Here is a 14,963-nt window from a genome sequence, read left to right as displayed (position 1 = left end):
TGGAGAGGGAGGGGCACAGGAGCCTCCTTACCTGTGTCCTGGGATCTGCCAGGGCTTGGGATCGGGTTTAAAGCTCTGGTGATAACCCAGCCCAAGGCCCGGCTTGGTCCCACCCCCTCATCCCACCACTTCCCGCTCCCGGAGGGAAACATTCCCAGCCTGGGAACAGCACCGGGAGCAGCCCCCCGGATCCTGCTCGGCAGCCTCCCAAAGGCCTTGGAGTGAGGTGGGATCAGGAGCTGGGAGAGGGGCTGGGGCTGCTCTCTGGGGGTTCAAAATCCAGGCTGGGAGAGCTGGGAATGTTCATCTGGAGAAGAGAGGCTCCAGGAAAACCTTGGAGCCCCTTGCAGGGCCTGAAGGGGCTCCAGGAGAGCTGGAGAGGGACTGGGGACAAGGCCTGGAGGGACAGGACACAGGGAATGGCTTCCCAGTGCCAGAGGGCAGGGATAGGTGGGATATTGGGAAGGAATTGCTGGCTGGGAGGGTGGGGAGGGGCTGGGATGGATTTCCCAGAGAAGCTGTGGCTGCCCCTGGATCCCTGGAAGTGTCCAAGGCCAGGCTGGAGCAACCTGGGATAGTGGAAGGTGTCCCTGCCCATGGAACTGGCTGATCCCAAAGTCCCTTCCCACCCAAACCACTCCAGGAGTGTTGAAGTGCTCCGGGAGCTCCCAAGAGCTTGTGCTGAGCTCCAATAATCATCCATCCCAAAAAACTGCTGGGGGGAGGCGATCCCTGACTTCTCCCTGGGAGAGGCAGGAGAGAAGGAAGGACAAGGCCTGAGGGGGACAGGGCCAGGCTGGGAAGGACACGGAGCTTTGGGAAGGCCCTGGAGAAACCCAGAGCTTGGTGGTGCTGAGACAGGGGACGTGGAACGCTGACAGGGAATTCTGTCCTGCTCCAACCAGGCCATCCCCGCTGCCCAACGGAGGCGGGCTCCAGGTGGCCACCATCCCCAGCCCATCACTAGCCCCCTGAGGTGCCCGAGGCCCGTGGAAGGAGAGCCCACCCCGTGTGTGGTCTGTACAAAAGTGCTTTAATGCCCAAACTGCTCCGAACCCCCCGGGGCGCCTCCCAACAGCCCCCTCCCCGTGATCCCAAAACCCCAACTCCCTCCCTGGGATCACCTTCCCCGGCCCCTCCTCCCAGTGCAACACTTCCCAAGGGAAGGGCCTGTCCCAGGAACCCCCTTCCAGCCCCTCCTTTAGGGACAACATCCCTCGGGAGCACGTCAGGGGGGCTGGGAGTGCCCCTGGGGAAACACCCCCGTGACTCATCCCAGCAGCAATTCCACGGCCACCAACCCTTCCCACCCATCCCAAAGCCCCCCTGGAGGGGCCGGGCGGCAGCAGGAGCTCTGGGAATGGTGCTTCCAGCCCGGAGCCGGTCCCTGAGATCCCGGAGAACTCCTGGAAGCCGCGGCGGGTCGGGAGAGGCGGAAGCTCAGCAGCCGCTGGGCGAGGGGGCGAAGAAGTAAACGGCCAGGAGGATGAAGTAAACCATCACCAGCACCGTGCCTGGGGGGGACACCACGGGAGGGGGGGGTTATCCCAGGGAGAAGGGAGGGAAGGGCGTTGGAGACCTCCTGGGGTGGCCTGGATGAGCCCCCCGGGGAGGGATTTCGTGGGCCTCTGCAAAAATCCCAATGAAAGGGGGTTTAGGGGCTTTTTAAGGGTGAAAAGGGAGGGATTTCCCTTGGAGCAGCTCCAGGATGGTCAACCAGGAGCTCAGGAGAGCAGGGTGGAGGGAGTTACTCCCTGGAGCAAGGAGGGAGGTGGATTTAAGACCTCCTGGGGTGGCCTGGATGAGCCCCCTTGGGAGGGATTTCGTGGGCCTCTGAAAAATCCCGATTAAAAGGGATTTTAAACCATTTTAAGGGTGAAAAGGGAGTGATTTCCCTTGGAGCAGCTCCAAGATGGTCAACCAAGACCCCAGGAGAGCAGGGTGGAGGGAGTTACACCCCAGAGCAAGGAGGGAGATGGTTTTGGGGTCTGGAAGACTTTCATGGGCCTCTAGAAAATCCCAGTTAAAGGGAGTTTAAACCCTTTTTTAAGGGCAAAAGGAGATTCCCCCTTGGAGCAGCTCCAGCACCTCCAAGGTGCCCAACCAAGACCCCAGGAGAGCAGGGGGGAGAGAGTTACTCCCTGGGGTAAGGAGGGAGGTGGTTTTGGGGTCTGAATGAGCCCCCGTAGAGGACTTTCGTGGGCCTCTGCAAAAATCCCAATTAAAAGGGATTTTAAACTCTTTTTAAGGGTTAAATGGGAGTGATTTCCCTTGGAGCAGCTCCAGGATGGTCAACCAAGACCCCAGGAGAGCAGGAATGACCCCAGGAGAGCCCCCTGTGGAGAACTTCCACAGGCCTCTGCAAAGTCTCAGTTAAAAGGGGTTTAAACCCTTTTTAAGGGTGAAAAGGGAGGGAAGATTCCCCCTGGAGCAGCTCCAGCACCTCCAAGGTGCCCAAGTGAGCCCCCAGGATTGCTCAGGTCACCCCACACTGGGAGCTGCCAAGGAGCCCCCGGGGGTGGATCCAGGACCCCCCACCCACCCCACGAGCCACGGGGCCCCCCAGGTCACCTTGGAAGTAGTCACATTTGCCATCCATGAAGATGTAGTTCATGAGCACCACGCTGAACATGCTGGCGTAGACGTGCAGGTCGCTGAACACCAGCGTGAAGTTGGTGGGCTGCGGGATTTTGGGATGAGTGGGATTTGGGGACGAGCGGGATTTGGGGACGAGCGGGATTTGGGGACGAGCGGGATGTCCCCAGCCCCGGTGGGTGGGTGTGTGGGGGGTCTGTGTGTCACCCCTGAGCCCCTCCCCGTGCCACCCGCCAGGACAGGGGGCATCAGACCCACTGTGAGACACCAGGAGTGGGACCGTCCCCTCCCCGTGTCCCCACGTGTCCCCACGTGTCCCCAGCCCCGCGGGGGGACGTCCCCCAGGGTCTGCACTCACGTAGAAGATGGTGAAGAGCACCAGGATGGGGATCTGGAGCATGCAGACCTGCACGGCGATGCAGCTCCCGATCTCGATGCTGGTGGGGGAAGGAGGACTCGGGAGCCGCCCTCGGAGCGAGGGGAACCCACCCCGGGGGGAAGCGGCCACGCCACGCGGCCCAGCCCGCTCTGACCCCGCTTTTTGGGCGGCCCCGAGCCCCCTCCAGGGCAGGTTGGCAAGATCTGACCCGCCAGGGGCCGGGCGGCCCATCCAAGGCAGCGGGAGGGACCGGGAGAGGGCAGGGGCAGGACCCCAGAACTCCTCCCTGGAGCCACCTCACCTGAGGCTCAGGTTGTTCTGGAGGGCGAACTGGATGCCGTTGACAATCTCTGGCAGCTCAGGCACCATGGCCAGCACGGTGACACCGATGAAGTACTGCAGGGCACAGGGGACACCGGCCTGCTCTGACCACAGCCTGCAGCTCCCCGGCACGAGCAGCAGCTCAGCACCTTCTCCCCGCGGCTTCTGGGGCTCCAACCCCACCCCAGGGTGGGTCCTCACCCCTGGCCGGGGTGTCGTGGTCCCCAGGGCCACCCAAGCCCGTGTCCCCACCGTCCCCACGCCCGTCTCACCTGGGAGATGGTGGAGTTGGTGAGGATGGGGCTGATGTGCTCCGTGGCCAGGTCGGCACAGGCCGACATGCACAGCGTGGAGAGCAGCAGGATGACCAGGGCTCGCCAGCGGGACCAGTGCACCACGGGGCTGGGGTGGTGGCCTGGCACTGGGGGGGACAGAGACACACACTGGGACCAGGGACAGTGGGATCAGGGACAGTGGCACCAGTGCACCACGGGGCTGGGGTGGTGTCGTGGCACTGGGGGGGACAGAGACACACTGGGACCAGGGACAGTGGGACCAGTGCACCACGGCACTGGGGTGGTTGCCTGGCACTGGGGGGGGGACAGAGACACACACTGAGACCAGTGACAGTGGCACCAGAGACACACTGGGACCAACCAGTGCACCACAGGGCTGGGGTGGTGTTCTGGCACTGAGGGGGAGCAGAGATGCACACTGGGACCAGGGACAGTGGGACCAGTGCACCACGGGGCTGTGGGGGTGTCATAGCACTGGGGAGGGACAGAGATGATGGTGGGACCAGGGACAGTGGGACCAATGTCACACTGGGACCAGGGACAGTGGGACCAGTCCACCACAGCACTGTGGTGGTGTCGTGGCACTGGAGGGGAGCAGAAACACACTGGGACCAGTGACAGTGGGACCACAGTGACAGTGCACCATGGGGCTGGGGTGGTGGCCTGGCACTGGGGGGGACAGAGACACACACTGGGACCAGTGACACTTGGACCAGTGCACCACAGCACTGGGGTGGTGTCCTGGCACTGAGGGGGACAGGGACACTGTGGGACACCCCAGAGCCCCGGGAACGGGGCCTGGGGCCACACTCACTGTGGCAGTCGCTGACGTGGATGTCGTAGATGTGGGAGTGGGTTTTGAGGGTGAAGCAGAGCCCCACGAGGTACCCGGCGGGGAGCAGCAGGGACACCGTGTACACCAGGGGCCTGCAGGACACGGGGGACACGTCAGGGCCACCAGGGCCCGGCCTGGAGACCCCCTGGGGTGGGGGAGCAGCAGGGCTGGGGGAGCAGGAGCAGGACACGCACTGGACGTGGCTGTAGTAGAGGGTGCCGTTGTGGTCCATCTGCGGAGAGAGCACTGGTCAGTGGGGACATGGGGGACAAGGGACAGCCCTGCTGCCACCCCCAGCACCAGAGCTGGGGGGTCAGGGCATCCCCAGCCCCAAAACCCCCGCTAGAAAATCCCAGAGTGTTCCGAGCCGGAAGGGACCCGCGAGGGGCATCAAACCCAGCTCGTGGACATGAAGGGTCACACAGGGACTGAACCCACAGCCCTGGCACTGCAGCACCAGGCTCTGGCCAACTGGGTTAATCCCAGGCCCATGGTTAATCCCAAACCCAAACTGGAAGGACCCACAAGGATCATCAAGCCCAGCTCATAACTGAACAGCCCATATGGGGACTGAACCCACCACTTGGCACTGTAGCACCAGGCTCTGACCAACTGGGTTAATCCCAAACCTGTGCTTAATCCCAAATTTGTGCTTAATCCCAAAACTGAGCTGGACCCACAGGGATCATCAAGCCCAGCTCATAAATGAATGGCCATACAGGGACTGAAGCCACAACCTTGGCATTGTAGCACCAGCCTCTGACCAATTGGGTTAATCCCAAACTTTTGCTTAATCCCAAAACTAAAATGGACCCACAGGGATAATCAAACTCAGCTCATAAATGAATGGTCATACAGGGATTGAACCACCACTTGGCATTTTAGCACCAGGCTCTGACCAACTGGGTTAATCCCAAACCTGTGCTTAATCCCAAACCCAAACTGGAGGGACCCACAAGGATCATCAAGCCCAGTTTACAACTGAACCCCCCCATATGGGACTGAACCCACCACTTGTCATCGTAACACCAGGCTCTGACCAACTGGGTTAACCCCAAGCCTGTGGCTGACCCCAAACCTGTGCTGAATCCCAAAACCGAGCTGGACCCACAGGGATCATCAAATCCAGCTCATGGACATGAACGGCCACACAGGGACTGAACCCACAACCCTGGCATTGCAGCACCAGGCTCTGACCAGCTGGGTTAACCCGAAGCCCGTGGGTGACCCCAAGGCCGTGGGTGACCCCAAGCCCCCTGGCAGCCCCCTGTCCCCTCACCAGGTCGAAGTGGCAGTTGTGGCACAGGTAGTGGCCCAGCGGGTTCTGGGTGACGTTGTGGCACTCGCCGCACACCAGCTTCCCGTAGACCTTGGAGAACAGCGTGGGGGCAAAGACTCCTGCGGGGACAGAGGGACACGGGGTGGGCACCCAGAGCCCGGTGGGACCCCCTGGAGCTGGGGACACACCCGTTTCCCCACTGACCTCCCACGGAGAGGAAGAGCAGGGCGGAGCTGACGCCGGCAGAGCGGCTGTTGAAGCGCTGCTCCTGGTGCCGGATGCCCCCGATGACCATGCACAGACCCTGGGGGACAGACCCCAAAAACCCCTCAGGGCACAGCTACACACCCAGGGGAAGGGACACACCAAAAGGGGGAAAGGGGGCCTGCCAATAAAAGTGAGGAAGGGGACCCACCCCAAAAGAGGGGGAAGGGGGACCCACCAATAAAAGTGAGAAAGGGACCCACCCCAAAAGAGGGAGAAGGGGGACCTACCCCAACAAAGTTGGGAAGGGACCCACCTATAAAAGTTGGGAAAGGGGGACCACCAGGAAAAGTGGGAAAGGGATCCACCCCTTAAACAAAAGCTGGGGAAAGGGACCCAGCAATAGAAGTGGGAAAGGGGACTCACCTATAAAAGTGGGAAAGGGGGACCCACCCCAATAAAAGTGGGAAAGGGGGACCCACCCCAATAAAAGGGGGAAAGGGGGACCCACCCCAATAAAAGTGGGGAAGGGGGACCCACCAATAAAAGGGGGGAAAGGGGGACCCACCAATAAAAGGGGGGAAAGGGACCCAGTCATAAAAGTTGGGAAAGAGAGACCCCACTATAAAAGTGGGAAAGGAACCCACCCCCTTAAATAAAAGTTGGGGAAAGGGACCCACCAATAAAAGTTGGGAGAGACCCAGCAATAGAAGTGGGAAAGGGGTATCCACCCCCTTAAACAAAAGTTGAGGAAGGGGGACCCACCTATAAAAGGGGCAAAGGGGGATCCACCCCAATAAAAGTGGGAAAGGGGGACCTGCCAATAAAAGGGGGAAAGGGGGGACCCCCACCAATAAAAGTTGGGAAAGGGGTATCCACTCCCTTAAACAGAAGTTGGGGAAGGGGGGCCCACCTATAAAAGTTGGGGAAGGGACCCACCAATAGAAGTTGGGAAAGGGACCCAGCAGTAACGGGAAAGGGGGAACCCACCCCCTTAAACAAAAGCTGGGGAAAGGGATCAGCAATAGAAGTTGGGAAAAGGGACCCACCCCAACAAAGCTGGGAAGGGACTCGCCTATAAAAGTGGGAAAGGGGGACCCTCACCAATAAAAGTGGGAAAGGGGGACCCTCACCAATAAAAGTGGGGAAGGGGGACCCTCACCAATAAAAGTGGGGAAGGGGGGACCACCAATAAAAGTGGGGAAAGGGGGACCAGCCTATAAAAGTTGGGAAGGGGGGACCACCAATAAAAGTGGGGAAAGGGGGACCCGCCTATAAAAGTTGGGAAAAGGGGACCCCCATCTATAAAAGTGGGAAAGGGACTCACCCCCTTAAACAAAAGCTGGGGAAAGGGACCCAGCAATAAAAGTTGGGAGAGGGGACCCACCTCTAAAAGTTGGGAAAAGGGGACTCACCAATAAAAGTGGGGAAAGGGGGACCCACCCCAACAAAGCTGGGAAGGGACCCGCCTATAAAAGTTGGGAAAGGGGGACCCACCTATAAAAGTGGGAAAGGGGGACCCACCCCAATAAAAGGGGGGAAGGGGGACCCACCAATAAAAGGGGGGAAGGGGGACCCACCAATAAGAGGGGGAAAGGGGGACCCACCAATAAGAGGGGGAAAGGGGGACCCACCAATAAGAGGGGGAAAGGGGGACCCACCAATAAAAGGGGGGAAGGGGGACCCACCAATAAAAGGGGGGAAGGGGGACCCACCCCAATAAAAGGGGGGAAGGGGGACCCACCAATAAGAGGGGGAAAGGGGGACCCACCAATAAGAGGGGGAAAGGGAGCCACCCCAACAAAGGGGGAAAGGGGGACCCGCCCAAACTGGGAAGGGCCCTGCCAGGCTCAGAGCCCGAGTGCTGCCATCCCCCGTCCCCACTGCCAGGCTCAGAGCCCGAGTGCTGCCATCCCCCGTCCCCACTGCCAGGCTCAGAGCCCGAGCGCTGCCATCCCCCGTCCCCTCTCACCGGCACGAAGAGCACGCAGCCCACCAGGGTGCCCGTCAGCGCCGACTTGACGACCTCGGCGTAGCAGGCGCTGCCCTCGCGGGAGCCCTTGAGCAGGGCGCTGATGTAGAAGGTGAGCTCGGTGACGGAGCCGAAGGTGGCGTTCACCACCGCGCCCACCGCGAACGTGCTCTGCGCCGAGATGCTGCGGGAGGGAACGGAGCTGGGGGCGGGCTGGAGAGATCCTGAGGGAGCTGGGGGGGCTCAGCCTGGAGAAAAGGGGGATCGGGGGGGACCTTCTGGCTCTGCGAGTCCCTGACAGGAGGGGGGAGCCGGGGGGGGGTCGGGCTCTGCTGCCAGGGAACAAGGGACAGGAGGAGAGGGAACGGCCCCAAGCTGTGCCAGGGGAGGGTCAGGTTGGACGGCAGGAGGAATTTCTTCATGAAAACGGGTTATTAAGCATTGGCAGGGGCTGCCCAGGGAGGTTTGGAGTGCCCAGCCCTGGAGGTGTCCAAGCAAGGCCTGGCCGTGGCACTCAGTGCTCTGGGCTGGGGGACAAGGTGGTGTTTCTTGGGACTAAGGTTGGACTGATCTCAGAGGGCTTTTCCAGCCTGTGACAGTGTGACTGACCCTGCTCCCAGTGAGGGCTGGGCCACAGGTTGCTCCAAGTGGCTCCATCCTGCAGCCAAAGGCCCTTTACCACCACCCCCAGGTATCTCCCTCTGGTTTTGTTGGATTCCTGGTGCCAGGTGAGACCTGCAGAGACCCAAACCTCTGCCATGTGCACCCACAGCATGGATGGGGAACCTTGATTTGCAGCCTTCACCCCTGAGAGGTGCCAAATTCCTCAGAACCTTTAAAAACACGGATTTTGCTACATCGCTGCCCAGGGCAAACCCAAGCTTTACGTTGTTAGGAGGGGAAAACCAGGTGGAAATTTGAGATACAAACAGGAGACGGCGTCGAGATCCAACACAAAGCACACACAGAGCCCAAGAGGAGCCAACTGAGGGTGGAACAACCCTCAGAACAGCTGGGAAACATGGGCAGATCCCATGGGATGTGCAAGTCCTGGAGAACTGAGCGTTCCCGGGCTGCCCCGGCTCACCTGGCGATGGCCATCCCGATGTAGTAGGACAGGGGCATGATGGAGAGCAGGGCCAGGGAGAACTTGAGGGTGGAGCTGCTCAGGTGGTTGTGGCTGTCCAGGTAGCCCAGCAGCAGCGTCACCACCACCAGCGGCAGCAGGTCTGGGGGGGTGTCAAGGACACTACGGAGCAGGGTGGGGTTTGGGGTCATCCCCCCCTTCCCCTCCATTCCCAGTCCATCCCACCCCATCACCAGCAGGTCTGAGGGGTTGTCAAGGACACTGCAGGGTGGGGTTTGGGGTCATCCCCCCCTTCCCCACCATTCCCAGTCCATCCCACCCCATCACCAGCAGGTCTGGGGAGGGTGTCAAGGACACTACAGAGCAGGGTGGGGTTTGGGGTCAGCTCCCCCCCCTTCCCCTCTATCCCCCCAACACCAGCAGGTCTGGGGGGGGCTGGTCAAGGAGGTGCCCAAGGTGGGGTGGGATTTGGGGTCACCTCCCCACCACCATTCCCATTCTGTTCCACCCCATCACCAGCACCAGGTCCAGGGATGGTCAAGGAGACAGCTGAGGTGTGGGGGGGCTGTTCCCAAATCCCACCCCATCACCAGCAAGTCTAGGGGGACCAGTCAAGGAGCTGGCTGAGGAGGGGTGGGATTGGGATCAGCCCCCCCATCACCAGCAGGTCTGGGGGGTTGGTCACGGAGATGCTCGAGGTGGGGTGGGATTTGGGGTCACCCCCCCACCCCTATTCCCAGTCTGTTCCACCCCATCACCACCAGGTCTGGGGGGGGGGGGGGGCTGGTCAAGGAGACAACCAAGGTGGGGTGGGATTTGGGGTCAGCTCCCCCAGTCCCCATTCCCAGTCCATCCCACTCCAGCACCAGTAGGTCTGGGGGACCCATCAAGGAGATGCTCGAGGTGGGGTGGGATTTGGGGTCACCCTCCCATCCCCATTCCCACTCTGTTCCACCCCATCACCACCAGGTCTGGGGGGGGCCAGTCAAGGAGATGCCTGAGGTGGGGTGGGATTTGGGGTCATCTCCCCCTTCCCCACCATTCCCATCACCAGCAGCAGGCCTGGGGGACCCATCAAGGAGATGCTCGAGTTGGAGTGGGATTTGGGGTCACCCCCCCATCCCCACTCCCACTCTGTTCCACCCTGTCACCACCAGGTCAGGAGGGGCTGCTCAAGGAGATACACCGAGGTGGGGTGGGATTTGGGGTCATCTCCCCCTTCCCCACCATTCCCAGTCCATCCCGCCCCATCACCAGCAGGTCTGGGGGTCGGTCCCAGAGCTGGCCGAGGTTTGGTGGGATTTGGGGTCCCGTGCCCAGCGCTGCCCCGGGATACTGACGGCGAAGACGTTGAGGCCGTGCACGGAGTACTTGTAGTAGTAGGGGTTGGCGGCGCGGTAGCAGCACAGGATCACCTCCCCCTCCAGCGGCACCTCCGTCTGGGGGGGCACACAGTTGGTGACCCCGCTGCTGCTGCCACCCCCAGCCCCCCCAAAAACCCCCCCTCCTGGATCGGGGCCCCGCGGGAGCCTCACCATCCTGCCCCTGCGGACGCGGACGCGCTCGGGGGGCAGCAGCAGGACGCGGGTGGCACTGCGGGCGCTCAGCTTGGCCACGGGGATGGTGACGATGAGCAGCCAGGAGGTGACACAGACCAGGCCGTGGGACAGGGCCAGCACCGGGTACCCCAGGCACAGCCAGGCCGCGGTGCCCACGCGGCGCTGGAACGGGAGGAACCGTCAGGGTTGGCCCCACAAGTGCCCACCCCGGGGAGAGGAGGTGCCCTCGGGGGCTCTCCCCACCCCAGGGGTGCCAGTGCCCAGGCAGGGGTGTCACCGTGCCCGGTGTGGGGCTCACCCAGTATCCGGTGCCCTCCCAGCACCGCAGGCGCCAGCGGCCTGGGGTGGGACCCCCCAGCAGGGCCGAGCTCTCCCCCGCGCCAGCCTCCTGGGATTTGGGCACCTGGGGGACACAGGGGGGTGTCAGGGCGTGGCACAGCACACCCCACCCACCCCCCTGGGATTCGGGATGAGCCCTCACCTCCACCTTCTGGATCACTTTGCCAAAGGGCCACAGGAAATACCCGGCCAGATCCCAGCAGAGCCGCCCTGGGGGGACACCAGGGACACTCGTGTCCCCTCCAGCTCCAGGGAGAAGGGACACAGGAGGTCCCCACGCTGTTGTGAGCTCGGCCAGGACACCCACGGTTCCCCCAGCCCTCCCCAGATTCGGGACTCACCGTGAGGAGCCCCCACGACGGTGAGGAACATGCCGGCGGCCACCAGGCCGTGCAGCAGCGAGAGCCACCAGCCGAAGAGCAGCAGGTACAGGACGTTCCCACACGTCACCGTGGACCCTGCGGGGATAGGGGGGCACAGCTGGGACCCATTGGCACTGGCAGCCCCCCCAAACCCACTGGGCTGCCCCCTGCCCTCACCCGCAGGGCCCCGGAGCGCGGTGAGGTCGGAGTAGAGCTCCTTGACGATGTCGGAGCGCTCCTCCCAGGGCCGCGCCGTCACGTGGCTCTTCCACTTCTTGAAGCCGAACTGCGGAGACGAGGGGGGGTTTTTTGGGGTGGGGGGAGAAGAAGCCAGCCCGTCACACCCCCCGGGAGAACCCCCGGCCCCCATGGGCACCCACCTTGTAGTTGTTGGAGAGCTTGTTGGCCTCCACGGCGTTCTCGGCCGTCAGGGTGGTCCTGGCGCAGCTCTCACACTCCTCGGGCGTGGCTGGGGGGCACACGGGGGTCACGGGGGGCACACGGGGGTCAGGGACCCCCAGCACCCCCTGTCCCACCTACCCATGGGGCCGCGGGGCCGGTGCAGGTGGCAGCCCAGGTCGCCCAGGTCGTTGTTGATGGTGGTGGAGCAGTGCCGGTCGCACAGGGAGCCCCGCCGGGAATCCGTGGCCTTGGGAATGTCTGTGGGAGAGGTTGGAATAATCACATCCAGCCCCGTGTCCTGCCCGGGCTTGGCACCCCAGGACAAGCAGGTGCTGCTGTGTGGGGGGTGACACCCCGGTCCCCAAACCCCACAGGGGACTGGGACACAGTTCTCAGGGTGGGAACCAAGGGATGTTGGGGAGGGGGGACCCCACCCGTGCCTGGGAAATGGTGGTGGGGGGGGTAAATCCCACTCAGTGCCTGGTGTGAGGGTTGGGAGGGTGGATCCCACAGTGCCCGGAGTGAGGCTGGGGAGGGGAGACCCCACAGGTGCCCGGGAAAAGGGGGGGAAATCCCACTTGGTGCCCAGAGTGATACTCGGGAGGGGGGGAGAGAAATCCCAATCCCACTCATTGCCTGGTGTGAGGGTTGGGAAGAGGGACTTGGCAGTGCCCAGGAAAGGGGGGACCCCCTCTGGTGCCTGGAGTGATGCTGGGGAGGGGGGACCCCACAGGTGCCCAGGAAAAGGGGAGGGAAATCCCACTGGGTGCCTGGAGTGAGGCTGGGGAGGGGGGCACCCATCAGGGCCCAGGAAGGGGGGACCCCACAGTGCCCGGAGTGATGCCCGGGAGAGGAGACCCCACAGGTGCCCAGGAAAAGGGGGGAAATCCCACTCGGTGCCCGGAGTGATATTCAAGAGGGGGAACCCTACAGGTGCCCAGGACATGGCAGGGAAGAAAAATCCCAATCCCACTCAGTGCCCAGTGTGAGGGTTGGGAAGGGGGGGACCCTCTCAGATCCCCAAGAAGGGGCCCATCCCCCTCTGGTGCCCGGAGCGAGGATGGGAAGGGGGGACCCCACAGGTGGACGGGAAGTGGGGAGGAAATCCTACTGGGTGCCTGGAGTGAGGGTTGGGAAAGGGGGGACTCTCCCAGGTCCCCAAGAAGGGGCCCGTCCCCCTCTGGTGCCCAGAGTGATGCTGGGGAGGGGGGACCCCACAGGTGCTCGGGAAGCGGGGGGGAATATCCTACTCGGTGCCTGGAGCGAGGGTTGGGAAGGGGGAGACCCTCCCAGGTCCCCGGGAAGGTGCCCGAGTGCTGCTCGGGAGGGGGTACCCAGGAAGGGAGGCCCCCCCGGAGCCCCCCGCGCTCACCGGGCGGGTCCTGCCCGCAGCAGCAGCGGCAGCAGCGGCGGCGCCGGGCGGGCTCGGCCTCACTGGCCATGGTGGTCCCGGCGGAGGGGGCGAGCCCGCAGCCCCCCGGAATTTAACGGGCGGGGCCGGACGTGCGCGACCCCGGCGCGGGGAAACGCCCCCGCAACGGGAGGGGCGGGAAACGCCCCCGCACCCCCAGAGCGGCCGGGCCGGGGCCGCCCCCGCAGCGCGGGATGGGCCGGGAGGGAGCGGCGGGAACGGGGGGACACGGGGAGAGGGATGCGCGGGGATTTGGGGGGCGCGGGGATTTGGGTGCTCAGGGATTGGGGTGCGCAGGGATAGGGATGAGCAGGGATTGGGGTGCGCGGGGATTGGGGTGCACGGGGATTGGGGTGCGCGGGGATTTGGGGTGCACAGGGATAGGGATGCGCAGGGATTGGGATGCGCGGGGATTTGGGGTGCGCGGGGATTTGGGGTGCGCGGGGACTGGGGTGCTCAGGGATTGGGGTGCGCAGGGATAGGGATGAGCAGGGATTGGGGTGCGCGGGGATTGGGGTGCACGGGGATTGGGGTGCGCGGGGATTTGGGGTGCACAGGGATAGGGATGTGCAGGGATTGGGGTGCGCGGGGATTGGAGTGTGCAGGTGTTGGGGTGCTCAGGGATTGGGATGCTCAGGTGTTGGGGTGCTCAGGGATTGGGATGCTCAGGTGTTGCGGTGCGCAGGGATTGGGATGCTCAGGGATTGGGGTACACAGGGATTGGGATGCACAGGGATTTGGATGCTCAGGAATTGGGGTGCGTGGGGATTTGGGGTCCGCGGGGGGCACCGGGACTGGGGTGTGCCATGTATTGGGGTGCAGAGTGTACTGGGGGGCACTGGGACTGGGGTGTGCCATATACTGGGGTGCACCATGTATCGGGGGCACAGGGACTGGGGTGTGCCATGTATTGGGGTGCACAGTGTATTGGGGTGGACAGGGATGGGTGTGTGCTGTATTGGGGTGCACAGGGATGGGTGTGATGTATTGGGGTGCACAGGGATGGGTGTGTGATGTATTGGGGTGCACAGGGATGGGTGTGATGTATTGGGGTGCACAGGGATGGGTGTGTGATGTATTGGAGTGCACTGGGATTGGTGTGTGCTGTATTGGGGTGCACAGGGATGGGTGTGCTGTGTATTGGGTTGTACACTGGGGTTTGTGAGGTATTGGGGTGCACAGTGTATTGGGGTGCACAGGGATTGGTGTGTGCTGTATGGGGCTGCACAAGGATGGGTGTGCTGTGTATTGGGTTGTACACTGGGGTGTGTGAGGTATTGGGGTGCACAGGGAGCAGGGTGTGCCATGTATTGGGGTGCACAGTGTATTGGGGTGCACAGGGATGGGTGTGTGCTGTATTGGGGTGCACAGGGATGGGTGTGTGCTGTATTGGGGTGCACAGGGATGGGTGTGTGATGTATTGGGGTGCACAGGGATGGGTGTGTGCTGTATTGGGGTGCACAGGGATGGGTGTGCCGTGTACTGCGTTGTACAGTGGGATGTGTGAGGTATTGGGGTGCACAGGGACTGGGATGGATGGAGACCAGGGAGCACAGCGTATTGGGGTGCACAGGGACTGGGGTGTGAGGTATTGGGGTGCACAGAAAGCAGGGTGTGCCATGTATTGGGGTGCACAGGGACAGGCATGAGGTATTGGGGTGCACAGTGTATTGGGGTCTATCATGTATTGGGGTGCACAGTGTATTGGGGTCTCTCATGTCTTGGGGTGCACAGTGTGTTGGGGTGCACAGTGTGTTGGGGTGCACAGGGCTGGGTGTGAGGTATTGGGGTGCACAGTGTATTGGGGTCTCTCATATATTGGGGTGCACAGTGTATTGGGGTGCACCGGGATGGGTGTGAGGTATTGGGGTGCACAGTGTATTGGGGTACCCACTGTATTGAGGTCTGTCATGTCTGGGGGA

General features: G+C 62.6%; 1 protein-coding gene across 3 annotated transcripts; it reads right to left on the bottom strand.

The window, feature by feature from the left end:
- Nucleotides 1-447: 447 nt before the first annotated feature.
- LOC135415185 (uncharacterized) lies at nucleotides 448-14,572 on the bottom strand. 3 transcript variants are annotated; one of them, XM_064656826.1, is made up of 20 exons: nucleotides 13,003-14,561; nucleotides 11,769-11,888; nucleotides 11,609-11,697; nucleotides 11,406-11,514; nucleotides 11,208-11,324; nucleotides 11,009-11,076; nucleotides 10,826-10,930; nucleotides 10,504-10,689; nucleotides 10,305-10,407; nucleotides 8,969-9,110; nucleotides 7,882-8,065; nucleotides 5,910-6,009; nucleotides 5,706-5,824; nucleotides 4,621-4,658; nucleotides 4,406-4,518; nucleotides 3,568-3,716; nucleotides 3,276-3,370; nucleotides 2,954-3,032; nucleotides 2,572-2,680; nucleotides 448-1,514 (listed from the first exon to the last, which is right to left on the bottom strand). In XM_064656826.1, the coding sequence occupies exons 1-20, from the start codon at nucleotides 13,070-13,072 to the stop codon at nucleotides 1,441-1,443; spliced, it is 2,169 nt and encodes a 722-aa protein (XP_064512896.1). In that variant the 5' UTR covers nucleotides 13,073-14,561; the 3' UTR covers nucleotides 448-1,440. The 3 variants fall into 3 exon arrangements, with proteins under 3 accessions (XP_064512896.1, XP_064512895.1, XP_064512897.1); XM_064656825.1 differs by having other exon boundaries at nucleotides 11,208-11,514; nucleotides 13,003-14,564; XM_064656827.1 differs by lacking the exons at nucleotides 448-1,514; nucleotides 2,572-2,680; nucleotides 2,954-3,032; nucleotides 3,276-3,370; nucleotides 3,568-3,716 and adding an exon at nucleotides 4,049-4,260 and having other exon boundaries at nucleotides 13,003-14,572.
- Between the last annotated feature and the right edge of the window lie 391 nt (nucleotides 14,573-14,963).

Source organism: Pseudopipra pipra, chromosome 5 (genome assembly GCF_036250125.1).
Source record: "Pseudopipra pipra isolate bDixPip1 chromosome 5, bDixPip1.hap1, whole genome shotgun sequence".
Lineage (NCBI taxonomy): Eukaryota > Metazoa > Chordata > Aves > Passeriformes > Pipridae > Pseudopipra > Pseudopipra pipra.
This window is presented reverse-complemented; position numbering and strand designations above follow the sequence as displayed.